This window comes from Chionomys nivalis, chromosome 1 (genome assembly GCF_950005125.1).
Source record: "Chionomys nivalis chromosome 1, mChiNiv1.1, whole genome shotgun sequence".
Lineage (NCBI taxonomy): Eukaryota > Metazoa > Chordata > Mammalia > Rodentia > Cricetidae > Chionomys > Chionomys nivalis.
In genome coordinates, this window is record NC_080086.1 from 67,650,089 (window position 1) to 67,675,139 (window position 25,051).

The 25,051-nt window shown below is 41.9% G+C and overlaps 1 protein-coding gene across 2 annotated transcripts; it reads right to left on the reverse strand.

Moving 5' to 3' along the window:
- Positions 1–1,338: 1,338 nt before the first annotated feature.
- Mob1a (MOB kinase activator 1A) lies at positions 1,339–24,037 on the reverse strand. 2 transcript variants are annotated; one of them, XM_057784067.1, is made up of 6 exons: positions 23,827–24,037; positions 20,933–21,096; positions 17,982–18,075; positions 16,972–17,105; positions 5,789–5,952; positions 1,339–4,738 (listed from the first exon to the last, which is right to left on the reverse strand). In XM_057784067.1, the coding sequence occupies exons 1-6, from the start codon at positions 23,838–23,840 to the stop codon at positions 4,661–4,663; spliced, it is 648 nt and encodes a 215-aa protein (XP_057640050.1). In that variant the 5' UTR covers positions 23,841–24,037; the 3' UTR covers positions 1,339–4,660. The 2 variants fall into 2 exon arrangements, with proteins under 2 accessions (XP_057640050.1, XP_057640040.1); XM_057784057.1 differs by having other exon boundaries at positions 20,933–21,099.
- Positions 24,038–25,051: the final 1,014 nt, after the last annotated feature.

Here is a 25,051-nt window from a genome sequence, read left to right on the forward strand (position 1 = left end):
GCCACAGAGCAAGACTTCAGTCTGAAGCTAATCGGGGCTACAAAATAAAGCCATGCCAGTAAATGTATAATGCTGATATAACAGTTTTCCTGTGTCTTATACAAGATTAAGGACGTGATCACTTAGGAAGTTTCCAACTCTACTCAAAAAGTCCAAAACCAGTTTTCAGACCAACCCAAAATGCACCTGTAGTTTTTCTAAAACGGAATGTAACAGCTTTTCTTGCTTGTCTACTTGACTACATATGAAACTAACCAAAACCAAACCAACCAAGAACACATGTGAAGGACTTGTTAAGTCATTTGAAGTGAGAAGATCCACTTTTAATCCAGACCTTTTGAGGTGGAAGGTTCACCATTAATCTGGGGCACAGCTTCTGTTGGCAGCCTATATAAAGGACATGGAAGCAGGACTGCTTTCTTGCTCTTGAAGGCAAGTCCATTCCTTCACTGGCATTAGGCCCTACTTTGAGATTCTGGTGTATACTAGAGATCAGCTGAGACACCCCACCTTGTGGACTGAGCAACTACTGAATTCTTGAACTTTCCATTGATAGACATTGTTGGACTAGCCGGACCACAGTCTGTAAGCCATTCAATAATCCCATATATATACATTCTCCCAATTCTGTTCCCCTAAAGCCGTGGTCCTTACACTTCCTAGCGCTCAATCCTTTAATACAAGTCTCCTTGTGTTGTGGGGTCCCCCAACTATGGTGTATTTTTGCTGCTACTTCGTAACTGTAACAATTATTTTTGCTGTTACTTCATAACTAATTTTGCTACTTTCATTAAACGTAATGGAAACCTGTGTTTTCCAGTGGTCTTGGACAACCCCTGTGGAAGGGTCGTTTGCTCTCCAAAGAGGCTGTGACACCCACAGGTTGAAAATCCCTGTTCTAAAGAACCCTCCTGACTAATACACTGAGCTTGTTGGTAATTCTCCTACAATGATACGTGGCTGTTTGGGCTGGGGAGGGTTTTAAGGCTACAGCAGTACTTGACGTCAAGATAGTAAAATTAGAGAACCCAGCCTCCACCCTGTTTCCCAAGAATGTACCTCAGATTCGGTGTCCCATGAGCATCCCAGCATGGAGCCTGCTCACTGCTCTCTGGGATGGGTCTGCACTAGTCACAGGGATTTGTTCTTTGGAATAAGGCTCTGGTATTCTATTTGGTTTCATCTAGAAACTTCTCCTTCCTAAGCTTTAGGAACTTAGATACTATATGGTTTGCAAAGATAACCCTCCAAATTTAAACTCTAATCAAAATCCACAGAACCTGCAAAGATCTCATTTCCACATTTAAATGAAAACATGCTAACACACTTAAGTCATTTTTGCTTTCAATATAGTTTATTCTGATGAAGTTACAAAAGTAGATACAAAATACTTTTTTAAAAAGTACAGTTAACGACTTAGAAAAATAGAATAAAGCCCTAAAGGTTTAAAAATACAACATAATTTTTTCCCATGAGGAGTTTTTTTTAGATGGTAACCAAGACTATCTTATGCAAATAATGTTTGATGCAGACCAACACAGAATGTTGTTCTATAAGCAGCCCATAGCACACGGGCCATCCGTTTGGCTTTACTTGATACACTCTGATGAAAAAACTGAATCTCCATGCAGCTGCTTCAGTAAAATTACTGCTGTCATCTGTGCTCCAAAGCCCCTCAGAGCCAGCATCAAAACTGAATATAAAAACAGAAAGACCAAGACTCCTTCCTTTCCTTCTTTGCCACAACTCCCATTGACCTCAGGAAGGTGCTCAGCAGCTCATGTCCAGGCTGGCACTGTTTAGGCCAGGGCTCCATCCTGACATGGGGTAGCTCCCACTGAGAGTAGAGGAGACCTGGCACCATGACTAGAAACACACTTGTACGGCCCACACTCTTCAGGCCTGAATTGTTTATGCTTCTGAGGTAATGACTTCATTTCTGAGAAACTCTACTACTGTATGATCTTAGGGCTTAGAGAGAAGCCAAGAGTACACACAGGAAACCTTGCCACCAGGACGATGCCTGGCCTTTGCTGCAGTCATGAAGAACAAAGACCTGCAGTTCTCCAGTGAGCAGTCGTGTGAACTAGAGCTCTGCAGGCCAGGGTGAAAAACCCTTGGCTACCTGGCTGCTGCTAAGTCACTTTATTCTGTCAGCAGAGCAACACTATAGTGGCTGTCAACACAAAAACTGGATAGCAATGAAATATGACTAGTTTCTTTAATCCTTCTATCATTGTCCAAGTTTTGTAAAGTCCTGGAAGTTAAAGCACCACAGGCTAAGGTGGGGTTCACCAGGCAATTGGAAGCCACTGAAACCAAGTCTAGGGAGCAGAACAGATGAGACAGTTGAGTCCTCCTACTGGGGTGAGGGTAGAGGAGGGGGGCAGGTAGTAGGTAGATAAACCCAGGACGGACTGATTGCTTCTGATGTTATAAAGGCACCCTCCTCAGAAGTGAGCAAACAGCATAATGTGTACACTACTGGTTAAGGCAAGTCAGTTTGGGAGTTTGGTACTCTTTTCATTTAAAAAGACAGAAGGAAAAACGAGGCCAGGGGACATACAAGGAGAGCTCAAGTTCCAAACCACCAGCAAGGGTTTGCTGTTATGTTCCATATGCCTCCTACCTTAGCATCTACCCATCTGGAGCTCAGTCACAGGGAGGCATTTCTGTCACTGAAACCTTTGAATTGACGGTGCCAGATATCATAAAAATGACTGAGCCCTGGTTAAGAAAGAGAATTTCACTTAAGCAAATCAAAGTAAATGCTGTGGTTGAGGGATGATGCTTTCTTGGTGGCATCTAGAAGCCTGCTTCCTGTCTGCAGAGCAGAACAGCCGACATCTCGATTTCTGCATACACCCGGTTTAGGAAATTGTTTCCAAACCATAATCCTGCCTTGAATTCCTCTAATGGTGATGTGTGGTTTCAGCAAAAATAAGACAAACAGTTCCTTGAAAATTCTAAGCATACTTAAGAACATACTAAAAGTTAGTTATTAAAACTGGGGTTTCTGCACGCCTTTAATCCCAGCATTTAGGAGGCAGAGACAGGCCGATTTCTGTGAGTTCAAGGCCAGTCTGGTCTACAGAGTGAGTTCCAGGATAGGCTCCAAAGCTACAGAGAAACCCTGACTCAAAAAAACAAACAAGCAAACAAACAAAAACAACCAACAACTAAACTAACAAAAAAAGTTGGAGTTTCTAATGAATTCTTTCTTATACAGTTTTTTATGGAGTCAAAAATAACAAAAGCCTTCTCAACTCTAACCTTTATAAACCATGCCATGTAGGCAGTCAGTAAGCACTGTCTAAGTCCCAGTTCTGACACACTGAACGCAGATAAACTACAGCACTGGCCATCGGGCAGGTGTCCAAGATACTTAGGATGCTATGTATACCTGAGGAGGCAGCCAGAACTGACTAGATCTGAGGACTAAATGAAGGCAGGCACCTTCCTCAATAAAGGAGTCTTTTATCCTGATAGCATAAGGAATTGTCAAGCTCTGATACAAAGACAAAGTAGGAGAGACCCCTAGAACTCAATGCAGCCTTTGTGTAGTAACAGATGAAGCATGCTGTTCACTCACTCCCCTGGCTGGGTTTCCAGCTCCCCCCTCACGGGCAGCAGGAAGACCTGCAGGCACAAGCACCCTCAAGTTACTTTTTTCCTTATTGCTATAAAGTCTGCATTTCTACATATAAATGTAAGTTTCAAGTTGTAATAAAAACATGGAATCACTTAGCAAATAATCAAGTACTCTAAATACTTTTTTCTATTATCCCCTCCAGAACTGCAAGGCCTCACAAATCATCAATGAAAATAGTGGCTTTGAGGCCAGAGTCTGTCACAGTTTTTTGGAAGTTTCTTGATCTCTGCCAAAACCTAAGTGAGGAGTTTTAAAAGGAGAACGAACCTGCAAGGCCGCCATCAGAAGACACAAGACTTCATCTGTTATTCACCCTCATCTAGACAGGCAAGGACTCAAATCCCAAAAAGTTTTAAGTCACTTAAAATAACTTTGGTTAATCTCATGTCATATATGCCTGTGGTTTAAGCCTTGTGGATTTTGCATAACAAAGTATTTTTTCAGCCACAAGTTCACTATGTAGCCCAGGCTACTCTCCAATGTGCCTACCTACCTCTGCCTCCACAGTGTCAGGTACAGGCATGCACCATCATGCCTGGCTAAAAATAACACCAGCACACAGACGCAAACCTAAGGCTATCTAGGGGAAACAGAAGCTCTAGATGCTAGAATTCAGAAATGGAACACCATTTCAATTTGCAAAATGAAGCAAAACTGATCTGTATGAAGAAATTTGTTCTGAAATCCTTAATGTCCATTATGCAGTCACACAGAAAAACTCAATCACTTTCATGAACAAAAGATCAGCAACAAACTACAGGTTAGTCGTAAGGTGACAACAGAGGACCCTAACAGGACAGGATGGCCACACAGCAAGCTCCAATTCGGCTGTGCCACAGATCTTGTACTGAAGATATCCGGCCAACCTACCTTTGGGACAATTTTCTCTGCAATGGGTCTTTTGATCCTGTTTTCTTATAGTCAGTATCACTAGTCCATACCAGACAGCAATGAGAGAGTGCTAACAGTAGATAGAGCAAGAGGGTAACTGTGTTCTAGAAGAAATATTTATCTGTCTTTAGATCCGAGCTTCTCAATTAATTCCTGAAGTGGTGCCAATTCACGCCTATCAATCAGATTAAACTCCTGGAAAAGAGAAGAGGAAAATGTAAGAAAAAAATTTTGGTTTTTCGAGACAGGGTTTCTCTGTAGCTTTGGAGCCATCCTGGAACTAGCTCTGTAGACCAGGCTGGCCTTGAACTCACAGAGACCCGCCTCTGCCTCCCGAGTACTGGGATTAAATGTGTGTGCCACCACTGCCTGGCTATAAAATGATATTTTATATACAGAATTGCCTAGCTCTAAAAAGGAGTCCTTTTTTCATTTTCTGCTTTTTAAAAAGTTTTTACTTTTATTTGTGTGTGTTGCCATATATGTAGGGGTGTCTGAAGAAACCAGAAGTGGGTATCAACCCCTGAAGCTGTAGTTACAAGTGGTTGTGAGCTCCCCATGCAGGGGCTGGAAAATGAACTCATGCTCTCTGCAAGTGCAGGAAGTGTTCTTTACTGCTGACCCATTTGTCTCTCCAGTTCTCTTTTATGGTTTTTTAAAATGAGATCTGGCTGCGATTACAGAGATATGACATCATGCTTTAAAAATTCTTTAGTATCTTTTTCAAATAATGTGAATTGTTTTGACCTTTTAAATTTCTAATTCTGAATTAGTGCTCATAGGCAAGAGGCTACAAACCTGGAAGACCAAGGGAAGCCCGAGGCAGCTGGACCCAAGTAGGGTGCTACCTTTCTTCCTTTCTTTTTTAAAGCTTTAGTTACTTATTTTAGGTCTGTCTGTGAGTCACTGAGAGTTTATTGCACCACATGTGTGCACGTGCCTATAGAAGCTAGACGAGGATACTGGATCCCATACAGGCTGTGAGCCTCCTGACAGGGATTCTGGGAACTGAGCTCGGGTCCTCTGCAATAAGTGTGTGTATTCTCAACTGCTGAGCCATCTCTCCAGCCCAGAGGCACCGCCCTTCTATACTGCTTCGTGAATGAATGAAACAGTGTAGAGAAGAAAACAAAACTGGGAACGGAACCAAGCTTGCACTTAGATGGTCTACATCTATGAGTAAGACACAGTGTTCTTGCTAAGTTATCCCAGTCCAAGGTCCCGAGATCAATATGGCTCACCTACCTGAACAAAGAAAATAAAGTGCTTAAAGGAGGTGTTGAGGTGGGCCTCCTCTTGCAGCTGCATCACGGAGTCAAAGTGCTGGTGGTAAATATGGGCGTACACCCTGAAGAGTCGCTTCAGAATCGTCTTTGCCACAGACATGAAGTTTTTGGGAAATGGGACACCTGCAATTGAATGCACGCCTGTCAGTCTATCACCGAGTGGGATGGCCGTGAGTCCTGACACTGCGCGAGCACCGCCAAGTCTACTCCAGAGCACCTCAGGCAAAGCAAGCCCCAAGCTGAGTTCTTCCTACTCCACAAGACACAGGTATAGAGACTGATGATCACAGTTCAAATGAACATGTTAGCTGTTTAATACCAGTTTCTCCCTAAGATGAAATGAACAAGAGTAAGCACTTTGATTATAAACATCACTTTTGTCATTTGTAACAGGAAAAAAAAATAGAAATAAAAATTTTCCTAAACAAAATAAAAGGTAGATAGCCCTCAAGTCAGTAGAGAGCATCTCATCCTCTACAGTATTCTGGAAAGTAAAAGTAGGTTTTCATTTTCCCAGGCCCAAAAGGGGTGATCCTTCATGAAACAGAAGACCGGGACCTCATCCCTTCTCAGAAAAAAGAAACACCTCTTGAGACAAAGGTGGTGTGGAGAGGGGTGCGAACCTCTTGAAGCAGCGGCCAAGGGGCAATGGGCTACACAATTGACAAGCTTGGCTGACAGACCAAAGTCCTTTAGAAAAGGGACCGGAGACTGCCCCTCCCGAGCCGGCACTGGCTACATAACCAACACTAGCAGCACGGAGAAGGCAGAGAAGGCGTGAGCCTGCTGAGCACGTGCTGCTGTCTCTAACTCCAGGCAGAGCTAGGTGATCTGTGAGAGGCCATGGACTCCACAGGGAGCCCAAGGTTTGACAAATCACCTTCAAAAACCAGTTCCTAAGAAACATTCTAAAACAAACACCTTTCAGCCTCTCAGGAAACGAAGGCTATTGACGGCATTCCTCCCATGCATCTTTACTTTCTCTTTTCTTTAGCCAGCCCTTGAAAGCTTGATATTTAATAAATTTTGATTATTTTTGTTGTATTCCCAGCCCCTAGTCTTAGCTAAACATAGTGCAAACATTGCACTGGAGCTTATGAGCTGTTTCTCTGGACAGAATCCTAATATGAGCCGGGCGGTGGTGGCGCACGCCTTTAATCCCAGCACTCGGGAGGCAGAGGCAGGCAGATCTCTGGGAGTTTGAGACCAGCCTGGTCTACAAGAGCTAGTTCCGGGACAGGCACCAAAGCTACAGAGAAACCATGTCTCGAAAAAAACCAAAAAAAAAAAAAAAAAAAAAAAATCCTAATTTGAAATTTTAAAAGGGCAGGTTTTAAAATCAAGCATCTTTTTTCTTAAAATTTCTATCTTGCTAATGACTTAAGATATGCTGCTAAGGCCGGGCGGTGGTGGCGCACGCCTTTAATCCCAGCACTCGGGAGGCAGAGGCAGGTGGATCTCTGGGAGTTCGAGGCCAGCCTGGTCTACAAGAGCTAGTTCCGGGATGGGCACCAAAGCTACAGAGAAACCCTGTCTCGAAGCAAAAAAAAAAAAAAAAAAAAAAATATGCTGCTAAAAAAGGAAAAAGGGAGGGGCTGGAGAGATGGCTCAGCGGTTAAGAGCATTGCCTGCTCTTCCAAAGGTCCTGGGTTCAATTCCCAGCAACCACATGGTGGCTCACAACCATCTGTAATGAGGTCCGGTGCCCTCTTCTGGCCTGCAGGCATACACACAGACAGAATATTGTATACATAAATAATTAATTAATAAAAAAAGAAAAAGGGGGCCAGGCAGTGGTGGCACACGCCTTTAATCCCAGCACTCGGGAGGAAGAGGCAGACTTCGAGGCTAGCCTGGTCTACAAGAGCTAGTTCCAAGACAGGCACCAAAAAAAACCCTACAGTGAAACCCTATAACAAAAACACAAAAAGGAAAAAAGAACAGTTCTAACCAATAAGCTGAAACAACTAGCAAAAATTACAATACTGACAATAGGCTAATGGGGAGGAGGCAGAATTATTACAGTAGAAAGAGAAGCTAAAAAAAGGAGGATTTTGGAGGCATGGTGGTGAGATTTTATAACCTCAGTGAGATAGAGATGGAAGGACCCAACATACAAGGTCATTCTCAGCTACACAGTGAATTTAAGGTCAAACCAAGCTAAATGAGATTTTGCCTCAAAAAATTAAATCAAATGAAGCTTAACTGAGTAAAGATGTAAGCTGCTTCAATCTAAGTACTTTCTAAACTGAATTTAATAGAACACAATCAAGTGGAGCCAATATATAATAAAGTATCTGTGAGGAAAGAATCACAAGGTTCAATAGAAGACTGCTAAAAGCAAGTCAAGCCCAACAGCTTTTATTTCTTTGAAACAAAGTCTCACTCTGTAGCACAGGCTAGCCTTGAACTCCCAGCAATCCTCCTGTCTCAGCCTCTGGAGTGTTGGAATGGCAGGCATACTCCACCATTTTCCTCAACACCAGTCTGAGTATAGAAACTTGATCAGCCAGCAGATTGGCTGATGGGTAAAGGTACCTGCCACCAAGTCTGGCGGCAGGAGTTCAATCTCTAGAACTCACGGGGTGGAAGGAGAGAACTGACCTCCCCAAGCTGTTCTCTGACCACACACCCTTACAGTGCTACACAAGCTCCCACCCAGACTCAGACACACCGGGCACAGAATAGACAAATAAATGTTGGTTTGGTTATCTTAAAATTGATTTAAATGTTTCTCCCAGAAGTGCCTCTACTTAGACTATGAAGAGCACAAGAATCTGGTAGCAGGGAGGTGGTGGCGCACGCTTTTAATCCTAGGACTCTGGAGGCAGAGGCAGGTGGATCTCTGTGAGTTTGAGGCCAGCCTGATCTATAGTGTCTACAGGCTCCAAAGTTACATGAAGAAACCCTGTCTCAAAAAGAAAAAAAAAAAAAAAAAAAAAAATCTGGTAAGAAGCTGCTCAGAGCAGTGCAAGCAAGCTAACTTCACTCCAGTACAATAACAAAATCAAAATAGTAGTAAGTCAGAAATGCTCTACCAGCAGAGCAGTTTAAAAAGAAATGGAGAGGTTGGGGTGTTACCTAGTAGTAGAGCATGTGCTCAATCACGTGAGGGGCCCTGGGTCTGATCTCCAGCACCAGAAGAAGCAGTAATTTACAGTCATCAAAAATAGACAATGAGAAAGTATCTGATGAAAACGGGCTGGTGAGATGGCTTAGCAGGTAAAGGCACTTGCCACACAAGCCTGGAGACCCAAATTCCATCCCCAGACACCATGTAAATAAAGGTAGGAGAGAACCAATTCCACAAAGTTGTCCTCCTCTGGCCTCCACTCGTGTACTGTGGCACACACACATACACGCACAATTTTTAAAAATCTACACTTTTCTGTTGTTGTTGTTGGAGACAGGGTCTCACTATATAGCCCTGGCTGACCTGGAACTCAGATCTGCCTATGACAGTCTCTGGAGTGCTGGGATTAAAGGTGCACACCATGCCCAGCTAACATTTATTTTTACTTTGAGAAAATGTTTCTGTATAACAAACAGAATAAATATGAAGAATACAGGAAGCTAGCCCTGTAAGGTGATCTGAAATATACAATTTCCACAAGGTTTGCAAGGTCCCATACATGGCAACTTACTCTATACGTGATTTAACTGAGGAAGGAAAGACACTCATGAGAGCGGAACAAACTGGCTAACTTCTGTCTGGAAAAAAATTTAAGCAGCATTCAGAATAAAAACCCTAACAGCCCAAAGACTTAATTAATAAATAAGATAAAACATAAGCAATACCATTACCTAGAAATAAAGAAAACCTTTCTCACTGTTAAAACGCAATTTGGGGTTGTAAGCAGAGCTCAGGAACCAGATATGTGCCTCGCGCACATATCAGGCCCGGGCTTCAATCCTAGCACCACAAAAAGCAACAACAAAAACACGCACGTTTTAAAGAAAATGAGCAAAAAAAAGTGAAGTGTATATTGCAAAACACTCTAAATAAGACCAAAGTCGCTCCAGAGAACATACAGCTTACATCAAACCAACTATCTAGAACAGACAAAGGACATAAACAGAACAGAAAAAAACAAGTATTTCATCTCATTATTAATTGTGTGTGCATGAGCACAACATGTAAGGCACATGTTGGGGTCAGAGGACAACATCCTTTTACCATGTGAGTCTCAGGGATCAAGCTCAGGTCACCAGGCTTGGTAGTAAGAGCCATCTCGCTGGCCCCATCATCAATGTTTTTAAATGGACATTAAAACAAAAGTTTAGGGAAGCGGAGGAACCCCGGCCCGCACGGACGGAAGCGGCGGATGGGGGATAGTCCAGGCATGAAATAGTGAAGCCCACACTGAGAGCAGTTCGCCCCACTACAATTAAATCAAGTAGGTTTTTGGGGGCCTGGCCTGTAGAGAGGGAGGCCTTTTATTGGCGAGGTCCACGGGCGAACGGGGAGCCGGGTCCTGTCCCTGAAGACCCTCCTGAGTGGGGAGTGTTCTGGGCCCGCGCCGGGACACAGGAAACAGAGCAGGAGCATTCTCAGAACCCCTTCACCCCCCTGGTAAGCCTGCGAAGGCTGATACCCTATGCGGGGGCTGCTCCTCCTCTGCTGCGACCTCTCTATTGCTGGCACATCCCAGCTTGTGCCCAGGGCCCTCTTCCACTCCCCCTCCCTTCTGCAGGGCTGCAGGATCACCCAGTATAGCCTGTTTGGGCACTGGGTCGGGAGCTCGGGGCAGAGGACAGCGGGAGTTTCTCTGTTTTGGTGGCTGGCCTACAGAGGGATAGGCCTTTGTGGACGAGGTCCTGGGCAAATGGGGAGCCTGGTCCTGGTCCTGAAGATCCTTCTGAGTGGTGAGAGTGATCTTGGCCCACGGCGGGAGCCAGGAAACGGAGCAAAGGCACTTTGTAAGCGGGGCCCTTGGCCAGCAGGGAAACCTGTTCTTGATTTAAAAGACCCATTAGATAGCATTGATAGGAGGAGATGGGCAGGCGCCAAGGCAAGAATTCACCCAACAATATGAAAAACAACATGAAAACACCAAAACCCAATGATCTTACAACAGAAGGACTTGAACACCCTAACACAGAAGAAGTGGAAAAAATTGACTTTATGAAAGCAATAGAGTCCCTTAAACAACATGTAAAAAACACCCTTATAGAAATGGATGAGAAGTATAACAAAAAATTTGATGAAATGAGTAAATACATAAATGATGCCCTGGGAAACCAAGAAAAAAACGATCAAACAGGTAATGGAAACAGTTCAAGAATTGAAAACGGAAATTGAAGCAAGGAAGAAAACACAAAATGAGGACCAGTTGGATATGGAAAATCTAGGTCAACGAGCAGAGGCTACAGAAACAAGCATAATCAACAGACTACAAGAGATAGAAGAAAGAATCTCAGATCCTGAAGACAACATAGAGAAAATAAACGCACTGATCAAAGAAAACAGCAAAACCAACAAAGTTTCGTCACAAAACATTCAGGAAATATGGGACACAATAAAAAGACCAAACCTAAGAATAATAGGGATACAAGAAGGAGAAGAGTCACAACTCAAAGGTCCAGAAAATGTCCAGAAAATATTTTTAACAAAATTATAGAAGAAAACTTTCTCAACATAAAGAAAGATATTCCTTTGAATATTCAAGGAGCATACAGAACACCAAACAGACTGGATCAAAGAAAAACATCCCCTCGCCATATTATAATCAAAACACAAAATATACAGATTAAAGAAAGAATATTAAGAGCTGCAAAGGAAAAAGGGCAAGTTACTTATAAAGGTAAACCGATCAGACTTACACCTGACTTCTCTATGGAAACCATGAAAGCCAGAAGGTCCTGGATAGAGGTACTGCAGAAACTAAGAGACCATGGATGCAAACCCAAACTACTATACCCAGCCAAGCTATCGTTCGCTATCAATGGAGAAAACAAGACATTCCAGGATAAGAACAAATTTAAACAATACGTAGCCACAAATCCAGCCCTACAGAAAGTAATAGAAGGAAAATCACAACACAAGGAATCCAACATAGCCAACACTGCCTACAATAACTCAGGCATCTAGCGACCCTTCACCAGCACGACTCAAAGAAGGGAGACACACAAACTCTACTACAAAAAATAAGAATAACCAGAGTAATCAACCACTGGTCATTAATATCACTTAGTATTAATGGTCTCAATTCACCTATAAAAAGACACAGACTAAAAGATTGGATACGAAAACAGAATCCAACATTCTGCTGTTTGCAAGAAACACATCTCAACCACAAAGACAGGCATCTACTCAGAGTAAAGGGTTGGGAAAAGGGTTTTCAAGCAAATGCTCCTAAGAAAAAAGCAGGTATGGCCATACTAATTTCTAACAAAACGGACTTCAAACTAAAATCAATCAGAAGAGATCGAGATGAACACTTTATACTCATAACAGGAACAATTCATCAGGTTGAAGTCTCAATCCTGAATATCTACGCCCCTAATATAAAAGCACCCACTTATGTAAAAGAAATATTACTAAAACTCAAGGCAGACATCAAACCACACACACTAGTAGTAGGAGACTTCAACATACCTCTCTCACCAATGGACAGGTCATCAGACAGAAACCTAATAGAGACTTAAGAGAATTGTTGGAGGTAATGAAGCAAATGGACTTAACAGACATCTATAGAACACTCCACCCAAATAGGAAAGAATATACCTTCTTCTCTGCAGCTCATGGAACCTTCTCGAAAATTGACCACATACTCGGTAACAAAGGAAACCTCCACAGATAAAAAAAAATATCAGTGTCCTCCTGTGTCTTATCAGATCACCACGGATTAAAGTTAGAAGGCAACAACAATGCTACCCCCAAAAAGCCGACAAACTCATGGAAACTGAACAGTCAACTACTGAACCACACCTGGGTCAAGGAAGAAATTAAGAAAGAAATTAAAGTCTTCCTTGAATTTAATGAAAATAAAGAGACAACATACTCAAACCTATGGGACACGATGAAAGCAGTGCTCAGAGGAAAGTTCATAGCACTAAGTGCCCACTTAAAGAAAACGGAGAAAGCATATATTGGGGACTTAACAGCACACCTGAAAACTCTAGAAAAAAAAGAAGCAGAAGCACCCAGGAGGAGTAGAAGACTGGAAATAATCAAACTGAGGGCAGAAATCAACAAAATAGAAACACAGAAAACAGTCCAAAGAATCAATGAAACAAAAAGTTGATTCTTGGAGAAAATCAACAAGATCGACAAACCCCTATCCAAACTAATTAAACGACAGAGAGAGAACACGCAAATAAATAAGATGAGAAATGAAAAGGGGGACATAACCACAGACACAGAGGAAATTCAGAGAATCATTAGATCTTACTACAAAAGCCTGTATGCCACAAAACTGGAAAATGCAAAAGAAATGGACATTTTTTTGGATAAGTACCATATACCAAAGCTAAACCAAGAACAAGTGAATGATCTAAATAGACCGGTTAGTCATGAAGAATTAGAAACGGTTATCAAAAATCTCCCTTCCAAAAAAAGCCCAGGACCAGATGGTTTCAATGCAGAATTCTACCAGACCTTCCAAGAAGAGCTAATACCTATACTTCTTAATGTATTTCACAATATAGAAACAGAAGAGTCATTGCCAAATTCCTTTTATGAAGCTACAGTTACCCTGATACCAAAACCACACAAAGACCCAACCAAGAAAGAGAATTACAGGCCTATCTCACTCATGAACATTGATGCAAAAATCCTCAATAAAATACTGGCAAACCAAATCCAAGAACACATCAGAAAAATTATCCATTATGATCAAGTAGGCTTCATCCCAGAGATGCAGGGCTGGTTCAACATACGCAAATCTATCAATGTAATCCACCATATAAATAAACTGAAAGAAAAAAACCATATGATCATTTCATTAAATACTGAAAAAGCATTCGACAAAATTCAACACCCCTTTATGATGAAGGTCTTGGAGAGATTAGGGATAAAAGGATCATACCTAAATATAAGAAAAGCTATTTACAGCAAGCCAACAGCCATCATTAAATTAAACGGAGAAAAACTCAAAGCCATCCCACTAAAATCAGGAACACGACAAGGATGTCCACTCTCTCCATACCTCTTCAATATAGTGCTTGAAGTTCTAGCAATAGCGATAAGACAACATAAGGGGTCAAGGGGATTCGTATTGGAAAGGAAGAAGTTAAGCTTTCGTTATTTGCAGATGATATGATAGTATACATAAGCGACCCCAAAAACTCTACCAAAGAACTCCTCCAGCTGATAAACACCCTTGGGAATGTGGCAGGATACAAGATCAACTCCAAAAAATCAGTTGCCTTCCTATACACAAAGGATAAGGAAGCAGAGAGAGAAATCAGAGAAGCATCACCTTTCATGATAGCCACAAATAGCATAAAATATCTTGTGGTAACTCTAACCAAGGAAGTGAAAGATCTATTTGACAAGAACTTTAAGTCTTTGAAGAAAGAAATCGATGAGGACACCAGAAAATGGAAGGAACTCCCTTGCTCTTGGATTGGGAGGATCAATACAGTAAAAATGGCAATTCTACCAAAAGCAATCTATAGATTCAATGCAATCCCCATCAAAATCCCATCAAAATTCTTCACAGATCTGGAAAAGAAAATAATCAACTTTATATGGAAAAACAAAAAACCCAGGATAGCCAAAACAATCTTATACAATAAAGGATTGTCTGGAGGCATTACCATCCCTGACTTCAAACTCTATTACAGAGCTACAGTATTGAAAACAGCTTGGTATTGGCATAGAAACAGAGAAGTCGACCAATGGAATCAAATAAAGACCCTAGCTTTAACCCACAAACCTATGAACACCTGATTTTTGATAAAGGAGCTAAAAGTATACAATGGAAAAAAGAGAGCATCTTTAACAAATGGTGCTGGCAAAACTGGATGTCAGCCTGTAGAAGAATGAAAATAGATCCATATCTATCGCCATGCTCAAAACTCAAGTCCAAATGGATTAAAGACCTCAATGTCAGTCCAAACACACTGAACCTGATAGAAGAGAAAGTGGGAAGTACTCTACAACACATGGGCACAGGAGACCACTTCCTACGTACAACCCCAGCAGCACAGACATTAAGGGCATCACTGAATAAATGGGACCTCCTGAGACTGAGAAGCTTCTGTAAAGCAAAGGACACTGTCACTAAGACAAAAAGGCAACCCACTGACTGGGAGAAGATCTTCACCAACCCCGCAAATGACAAAGGTCTGATCTCCAAAATACATAGAGAACTCAAGAAAGTAGACCATAAAGGGCTAATCAACCCAATTAAAAAATGGGGCACTGAGCTGAACAGAGAATTCTCAACAGAATAAATTCGAATGGCCAAAAGACATTTAAGGTCATGCTCAACTTCCTTAGCGATCAGGGAAATGCAAATCAAGACAACTTTAAGATACCATCTTACACCGGTCAGAATGGCTAAAATAAAAAACACCAATGATAGCCTTTGCTGGAGAGGTTGTGGAGAAAGGGGTACACTCATCCATTGCTGGTGGTAATGCAAACTTGTGCAACCACTTTGGAAAACAGTGTGGCGGTTTCTCAGGAATTTCAGGATCTACCTACCCCTGGACCCAGCAATACCACTCTTGGGAATATACCCAAGAAATGCCCTACCATACAACAAAAGTATATGCTCAACTATGTTCATAGCAGCATTGTTTGTAATAGCCAGAACCTGGAAACAACCTAGATGCCCTTCAATGGAAGAATGGATGAAGAAAGTATGGAATATATACATATTAGAGTACTACTCAGCAGTAAAAAACAATGACTTCCTGAATTTTGCAGGCAAATGGACGGAAATAGAAAACACTATCCTGAGTGAGGTTAGCCAGACCCAAAAAGAGGAACATGGGATGTACTCACTCATATTTGGTTTCTAGCCATGAATAGGGGACGTTGAGCCTATTATGCGTGATCCTAGAGAAGCTAATTAAGAAGGTGAACCCAAAGAAAAACATTTAGGCGATGAAAGGAGACAGAGACGAAGACCCACATTGGAGCACCGGACTGAAATCTCAAGGTCCAAATCAAGAGCAGGAGACAGAGCACGAGCAAGGAACTCAGGACCGCGAGGGGTGCACCCACACACTGACACAATGGGGATGTTCTATCAGGAACTCACCAAGGCCAGCTGGCCTGGGTCTGAAAAAGAATGGGATAAAACCGGACTTGCTGAACATAACGGACAATGAGGACTACTGAGAACTCAAGAACAATGGCAATGGGTTTTTGATCCTACTGCACGTACTGGCTTTGTGGGAGCCTAGGCAGTTTGGATGCTCACCTTACTAGACCTGGATGGAGGTGGGTGGTCCTTGGACTTCCCACAGGGCAGGGAACCCGGATTACTCTTAGGGATGGATGATGAGGGAGGGGGACTTGATGGGGGAGGGGGAGGGAAATGGGAGGTGGTGGCGGGGAGAAGGCAGAAATCTTTAATAAATAAATAAATAAATAAATAATAATAAAAAATAATAAAATACTTTTTCAAATGAAAAAAAGAAAAAGAAAAAAAAAATAAAACAAAAGTTTAGGGCCAGTGAAATGGCTCAGTGGGTAAGGTGTTTGCCGTGAAAGCCTAACAACCTCCTCAAAAATCCACAAAGGCTGAAAACAGTGGTGCACGCCTTTAATCTCAGCACTCAGAAGGCAGAGGCAGGAAGGTGAGTTTGAGGCCAGCTTGGTCTACAGAGCAAGTGCCAGGACAGCCAAGACTAAATGATAAGATCCGGTTTCAAAACAAACTAAAAAAAACATGTAATGGTGGAAGGACCAAATCCAAGAAGTTGTCTGACCTGCATATATATACCACGGTACTCACACCACACACACAAAATAATTAAAATATATATTATTTAATCAAATTGGAAGAGATAAAAAAATAAGTAGTAACTGGTGTGAAGAAACACAAGTAGGCATGCTGGGGGGATATACAAAGGTACAAGCTTTTGGGAGAGTGTGGCTTTCTCTGTTAAACTGATTTAAAGTCAGAGCATTTAAAGATCACAGCCATTATTCAGAAAGACAGTTCTACTCCAATAACTTACCAATCTTCGAAGGGAAAAGGGTCTCATCATCAAGCTGATCCTGAACCCAAGTCATCAAATAGTCAATGTATTTTGGTGCAGAACATTTGATCGGCTTTTTAATATTAGTGCCATCTGCCCAATGGTATTCATACCTACAGAGAACAACGTGTTACTGACAGTTGTTAAATCTTAACATGTACAACCTGTAATCAAAGCAGGTTAACATTCTGTCCACAGAAATTCTATGAGACTTTAAGAAGTTATAGGAAAATATCAGCCTATTTTTAACCCAGTATCTTTAAGACAAGTACTTACTTCTGGATGTGCAGCTACTTTCATTAATTCTAAAGAGGTACCAGGAAAAATGAGCAAATATTAAAAGACCACCTAGAAATTCTTATAAGAAACTAAATTTAAATTTAAATTAAATTTAAAAACAAACAAACAAACAGACTTTCCTGATGAACCTAAGTCACGTTTCTTTTAAAATTACATTTATCTGTGTGGGCATGCACACACAGTACATGCGAGAACACCTTTCAGGCAATCTTGGCAGCAAGCGCCTTTATTCTCTCAGCCGTCTCACTGGCCACTGACTCAAATTTCTATGCATTTACTCCTACAACAGAACAATACAATTATAATATAAATATTAAACACTGAGTATTCATATACCAAAGTAGTTACAGTAATAGCCATTGCTGAGTAGTCAAGAATTCACAAACTGAATTATCTGTATACGAAGAAATAGGTAAGAGCAACCATTATTATTTTTTTTAAATATTTATTTATTATGGATACAATACTCTGTTTGCATATATGCCTGAAGGTTAGAAGAGGACACCAGACCGCATTACAGATGGTTGTAAGCCACCATGTGGTTGCTGGGAATTGAACTCAGGTCCTTTGGAAGAGCAGGCAATGCTCTTAACCACTGAGCCATCTCTCCAGCCCCCCATTATTATTTAATGTTTATCAATTATAAAAGAAAGTAATTCAAAAGCCTCTGTACCAGGCTAGATACATACCTGGGACCTGCGGACATGACTGGGCAGCTTGCCTCAGTGCAGAATTCTGTAATGGTTCCATACAACATGTTAATCTGATTGAAGAAATCCACAGCTGCAAAGACAATGCCATAACTGTGTTAAGTGTCTATGTAAACCATAACAAACCAAACACACCTCTCAACTGAAGGAATATGGACAATATTTTCTTTTTGGAAATGGGGTCTATATTGCCCAGGCTAGTCTGGAACTCCTGAACTCATGTAATCCTCCTGCCTCAGTTTCCCAAGCAATTGGGATTACTGGAGCATACTAGCATGTCCAACTAACTAAGCAAAATACTGGAGCTGATTTTAACTTAGTGGTAACTAAATAGTCACTGGAATATATTATTTGATTAGATCCAAGGAGCTTCAAGATTCATAGCTTATCAAACTACACACTATCATCTGTTAGGAAAGAGAAAAAGGTACATTCCAAACATCGACTTCAGCATCAGCATTTGGCCACTCAAAAATGATGTGGAATCAAGGACCTAGTCTGGGTCTGTACTAACAGAAGAATTTAAAAGAAGATGGGACCCACATGCCAACAGTGCTGGAAGTTCAGAGAAAAGGTAACATCTGGAAGGACTGAGGCAGACACAGAGGACATTCCAAAGGAACTTTCACTAGATCTAGAGAACGAGGAGGAAGAAATGAGTGGTAAACTTGATTAGGTGTAAAGAGAATTATTAAGACTCGGAAAGTTTTTCAAAATGCCATGATTCTGTCGAAAGGAATACTTGAAAAAAACAATGATTAGGGCTTTCAAACTTTCTACAAAAATGGATTAAGAAAAAAAATTCTGCTTCATAAAAAATTGATAAAAACTCCCTAATTAATAAATGTCCTCTTCGTTACATTTTATTTGTATTTCTATCATCATCGTCTTCTTCAAGACAAAGTTTCTCTGTGTAGCCCTGGTGTCCTGAACCTCAGAGGTCCGAAGATCTGCCTGCGTCTGCCTCCCACGGACTGGGATTAAAGGAGTATGCCACCATGTCTGGCATCTTAATTATATTTTAAAGACAGAAACATTAGGTCTAACCTCAATATTCTGACTGAAGAAGAATAAGCCAGATGGTGACATTTCATGGGTATGAAAAGCCCAGAAAGGTTCCAATTGCTCCTTTCATTCTCGTCCTCAGGAGGGTGCAGTGGGGTCTGCAGGGTCTCCACCATATCATAAAAGAGTGGATGAAGAAGCAGACATGAGGACCTAGCTGACTATTAAGTCAAACAATAGGGAAAACTCCCAAAGACATAAACAATGTCATATTTCTCAATGAAACTTAGTTTTTTAAAAGTAATTAAAGAGCCTGGTGGTGGTGGTGCACACCTTTAATCCCAGCACTAGGGAGGCAGAGGCAAACAGATCTCTGTGAGTTCGAGGCCAGACTGATCTACAAGAGCTAGTTCCAGGACAGGCTCTAAAACTACAGTGAAACCGTCTCGAAAAACCAAAAAAAAAAAAAAAAAAAAAAAGAAGAAGAAAAAAAGAAAAATTAAAAAAAAAAATTTTTTTAAATAAAAGTATTTATTTAATAAACATAAACATGGGGTAGGGTTATTTTTATATGAATTCAAAAGTAAGTATTTTCATTTTTCTCAGTTTAAATTTCCCAAACAATAACATTAGATACACTATACATAATTAAAAGTTGTTTGACATGCTCAGTAATGGGATTTTAAGACCTGTTTTTACCAGTGGGGAGAGCGTTGAGGTGCTGGTGGACGCCAGAAATGTTGGCCCCTCTAGGAGTTGAAGTTACAGAGACGTCTGATGTGGATGCTGGGAACTAAACTCTGGTCCTCTATAAGAGCAGTATTAACTCTCAGTATTAACACTGAGCCACCTCTCCAGGCCTCCAGTAATTTGTAAGAGAATGAAGGGACTCTGGGAACAAAAGTGGGTTTTTTTTAATAGTATTTTACATTTTATTTATTTATTGTGTGCACATACTCGAACATGCGTGTATGTCCATATATATGAAGCTCAGAGGATAATCTCCAGAAATCAAGTCTCATCTTCCAATGTGGATTTCAGAGACAGAACACAGGCTTGGCAACAAGCATCTTCACCAACTGAACCATCTCAATGGCCAGAGACAAAAGGCTTAAGATGATTTTGAGCAGTTAAGCTTCAAAGAAAAATCTAAGACTGCAAGAGGCCAACACATGCCTTCAGGCCGGGCGGGCGCACGCCTTTAATCCCAGCACTTGGGAGGCAGAGGCAGGCGGATCTCTGTGAGTTCGAGACCAGCCTGGTCTACAGACCTAGTTCCAGGACAGGGTCCAAAACCACAGAGAAACGCTGTCTCGAAAAAACCAAAAAAAAAAAAAAAAAGAAGAAGAATGTAATTTGAGGTTTAATTTAAAATATTTTAAATTATGTGCATTTGTATCTGTTTACGGGTATATGCATGTGTGTCCAAGTGCCTGCAGAGGCCAGAGAGACTGACAGATCCGCGGGAGCTGGAGTTACAGGCAGGCATGACCTGCCCTATGTGGGTCCTGGGAAACAAACTGGGTCCTCTGCAAGAACAGCATGCACTCTTAACCACTGACACATTTTTCCAGCCCCAACTTGATAATTTGAATAAAATTAAAAGCAGGGGTTTCCCTAAATAAGTAGTACTTTACATTGTTCAAATAACATATAAGCCTCCCACTTTGCATGTATATTTTTAGTTGACCTTACTCATTTCTTCACAGTATTCTCCCCAGGAAGCAGCCTAAAAGCACTCAGCGTTTCCACTCAACCACACAAGCAAGGACTTTAACAAGTAAAGTCTAGATGTATTTCTATTTATGTTTTTATACAGAGTTGTTATATTACAACAGTTATACCTATTGTATATAAGATAATTCATTAAACATGATTTTAGCAAACTCTACAAATCAACAAGTTTAACGTCCTTACAAACTTACTGTTAACAGCAATCCATTCATTGAGGTCCTCGCCCTCCGGCAACATGACAGCTTGCCTCAGATTGCCACTTCCCAGAGTGGCTTCTGCATGTTTTAAGAGTTCATACTGATGGGAGCCTTCAGGAATATTCTTCTTTGGTTTGAATGTTTTCGAAGAGCGGCTGCTGCTGTTGGGTTAAAAGTAAAAATGTATGAATTTTTAGGAATGAAGCAGACTGGCATTTCTGCATATAAATGGGTAGCTCTATTGGGGGCTAGAAAGATGGCTAAGCAGTTAAGAGCATGTATTGCTTTTGCACATAGACACACAAATAAATAAATATTGGAATAAATAAGTTGATCAATAAAAATTGCTCCCTGGAAAAGGCCAAGCTGGAAGAGGACAATGATGGTGAAAAAATAAAGCAATGCCAAATGCCCAAAATTCAGGCGGCCCTGGGTTCCAGCATTGGCATCATGAACACACACACACTTTTCCCACTTAAAACAGCAAGAACACAGTCTGGATTAATGACTCTAGTTAAGAGCACTTGCTGCACAATCATAGACAAGAGTTTGGATCCTATCACCCACACAACAAATCAGGCACCCTTGTACATCTGTAATTCCACTCTAAGAAGTGCTAAGTGTCTCAGGCTAATTCTTGGGAAGAATACCATGAAGAAATGAATAAAGTCAACTAAAAACATTGATACATGCAAAGTGGGAGGTTTATATGGCATCTGAACAATGTGAAGTACTACTAATTTAGTGAAGAGGAGACAAGAGTGGCGGTTTGAGTAAGAATGACCACCATAGGTTCATATTTAAATGTTTAGGGAGTGGCACTATTGAAAAGGATTAGGAGGTGTGGCCTTGTTGGAGGAAGTGTATCACTAGGGGTAGGCTTTAGGGTTTCAAAAGCCTAAACCAGCCCCAGTCTCTCTCTTCCCGTGGCTCAGATGTAGAACTCGCAGCTACTATATTCCACAAGAGGATCTGATGCCCTCCTCTGGCATCCACCAGTACTAGATGCACTTGATAAAGACATACATGCAGGCAAAACATACACAAAAAGGAAAAATAAATCTTAAACTGGGCAGAATGGTATACAACACTAGAGGGAGAGGCAGACAGATCTCTTTGAGTCCAGCCTGGTCTACAGAGTGAGTTCCAGGACAGCCAGAGCTACATTGTGAGACCCTGTCTCAAAGAACTAAATCTTTAAAAAAAAAAAAAAAAATACAGTTATGCTTCAGATGAAGGAATGAAGACAGTTAAATAATCCAGAGGATAGAAAAAAATCATTTTTAAGTCATAGATGGGATAAGACACTCATATCCAAAATACATGAAGAATTCTTACACAACTTAAACCAAAAAGGCGGATGGATACAACTACTGTACCATATATACACATACGGAAATGTCACAAAGAAACCCATTAGTCTGTACAGTTGACAGGTGTTAACAAAATAAAAACAATCTGATTTTAAAATAGGGGAAGGATACCAAAAAACTTCATTCATCCATAAATAGCCTGAAAACACACACAGTGATATTCAACATTATTGGTCACTGGCAGAATGTAAATCAAGAGATCCCACTTCACTCGAGTATAACAAAACGACAACTGCCAGACAGATATGAATTAGAGAATTTTGAAAACTCATACAGTGAGGTAGGGCCATAAAATGTAGTACAGGAACTTAAAGCTTGGCAGTGCCTCAAAAAGGCTAACGTGGAACAGTTCACTCCTTTCTTTTCCTTTATTTTATGGACTCGGTGTACTGCCTGCATGTATGTCTGTGTGAGGGTGTCGGATCCCCTGGAACTAGAGCTTAAAGACAGTTGTGAGCTGCCATGTGGGTGCTGGGAATTGAACCTGGGTCCTCTGGAAGTGCAGTCAGCGCTCTTAACTGCTGAGTCATCTCTCCAGCCTAACAATCCACTCTTAATACCCAGGAGAGAGCATCACACACACACACACCCATAAACCTGTAACCAAATGTTCACAGCAGCGTTGTTCAAAATAGCCAAAGAATGCAAAAAGAAACAAAAAACCCCAAAAACCTAAAGCAACAATCAGCTTAAGTTATAAACGAAGACTTATGTTTACCTCATCTAGTTGAAGAACTCAGACTGCCCCTGATCAAGAGGCCAGCTCTACACCCAAGTACATACAGGCAACACTAAATGGATTCAACAGGTATAAGTGTATGTGTGTGCACATAGATATGTGTATATACAAACACACACATATAAAACAATGTAGAAGAGAACATGAATTTGAAAGGGAGAGGGCACTGGAGGAGCTGGAGAAGAGGGGAGGATATGATGAAAAAAGCTTATCTGTGACGTATTCAAAAAGTAAAAACCTTTAAAAAGAGAAAAAAAAACCGATTCACATTTGGGGCTGAGATTAAAGCGTCCACCTTTAATCCCACCCAGCACCCAGGAGACAGAGGCAGGTGGAGCTGAGAATTCGAGGCCAGCCTGGACAACGTGATGAGTTTCAAGCCAACCTGGGCTACATAGTGAGCCCCTCTCTCAAAGAAGACCCACATTTAAAGCAGGCCTGTCCTGGGGGGTCTAGGCTGTAATCCTAGCTACTTGGAAGGCTGAGGCAGGAGAAGGCCAGGTCCAAGGCCTGCGTTGGATGGAGAGGGGAAAAAAAAACAACCAAACACGGCGCCAGAGCCCAGCTTCTCAAATATAAACCCGTGTAAAACCACGAGGATCTACACGCACTTTCTTAGTCTCCTCTAGCCACAGAGGCACCGCGCATTTCCCGACGCAGCGGGCCGGGTGCAGTTTCACGTCCGACACCGCCCTCCGCTCGGCACCCTCCGCTGGGCCTTCAGCAGGGCCCCGCAGCCGACCCACACCCGCCCCGCCCCGGCCCGGCCCACTCACAAGAGGAAGCTCATCCTCGCTAGCCCGAGGGGCCGCGGCCCCCGCCCCAGTCAGACTCGGCGCCGCCGCGGGCACCGGAAAGCGGAGGGCGGTCCGCGGCTAAGTAAGGCCGCCGAAGCTTCACGGCTCGGCCTTGGAACTGGGGTGCAGCCGCCGCGAACCAGGACGGACGGCAGAGGCACCGGAGCAGCCGCCCACACTTCGGAGAGCCGAAATGCGGAACCAACGAGACCTCGCGAGACTCGGCTTCCTCCGCCCCGCTGAGCCTCGCCCCGCCTCTCGCTGAGCTCAGCCAATCAGGATTCCGTGGGCCCTGGAAGGCAATGTGGCCAGCTCCGCACTACTGTCAATTCTTCCGAGGCCCAGGGACCTCTGCCAGCGCCACTTAGTGACTGTTTTCCTATCTAGGACTTCTTTCCTTTTTCTGAAGGAATACTATTCCAGCCACATCATCTGTTGATGAACATTTGGGTGGTTTCTACACGCACACTATAATACTGGCATGAATGTTCACGTGCATGTTTTGTGTGGGTGAAGAATATGTGGGCATCAGGTGACACCGTGGTTAAACGAAGAAAAGAAGGACAAAGAAAATTGTGGAGATAAATGGTGATACAGGATGCGCAGTGGCAAAGATCCAGTACCTTTCTGCTTAATTGCTGGTGGTTTAAAACCGTTCAAACGTCACAATGACAGTTTTATTTTGTCAACTATTTTTTTTTTTTTTTGTCTCTTTGTTAAAACAGGATCTAATCTATCCCAATCTGGTTTAAAGCTCTGTAAGTAGCCAAGGACGACCTTGAATTCCTGATCCTCCTGCCTCTGCCTCCAAAGTGCAGAAATTACAGGCTTAAATTGCCATGCTGGACTCCTTTCATTAACTCTTCAAAACCTTCTTTACAAATTTGTATTTATTAGTGTGTGTGTGTGTGTGTGTGTGTGTGTGTGTGTGTGTGTAAGGACTGCACGTAGGAGTTGGCCATGCTGAGGGGGAGGGGTTGCTGTCCAACCCAGGTTATCAGGCTTGCTCAGCAAGCTTTCTCACTTTACTATTGTTTTATTAACTTCTATAACTTCTGTAGTTTAATTTGTATGATTTAGAATGATACAGATTTGTGGTTCTTTCTTTTTCTGGTTTTTGAGACAGGGTTTCACTACATAGTCCAGCTGTCCTGGAAGTCACTATGGAGATCAGGCCTGTTTCTCTGTGTTTTATTTATTTTGT

Excerpts from the sequence above, each read along its gene's own strand:
- Mob1a (XM_057784057.1), bottom strand. Across the intron at positions 17,106-17,981 it reads GTCATGTCCGCAGGTCCCAG|GTATGAATACCATTGGGCAG; the intron begins GTATGTATCTAG and ends TGTTCTCTGTAG. Across the intron at positions 4,739-5,788 it reads ACTTTATTTTCTTTGTTCAG|GAGTTTAATCTGATTGATAG; the intron begins GTAGGTGAGCCA and ends TCTCTTTTCCAG.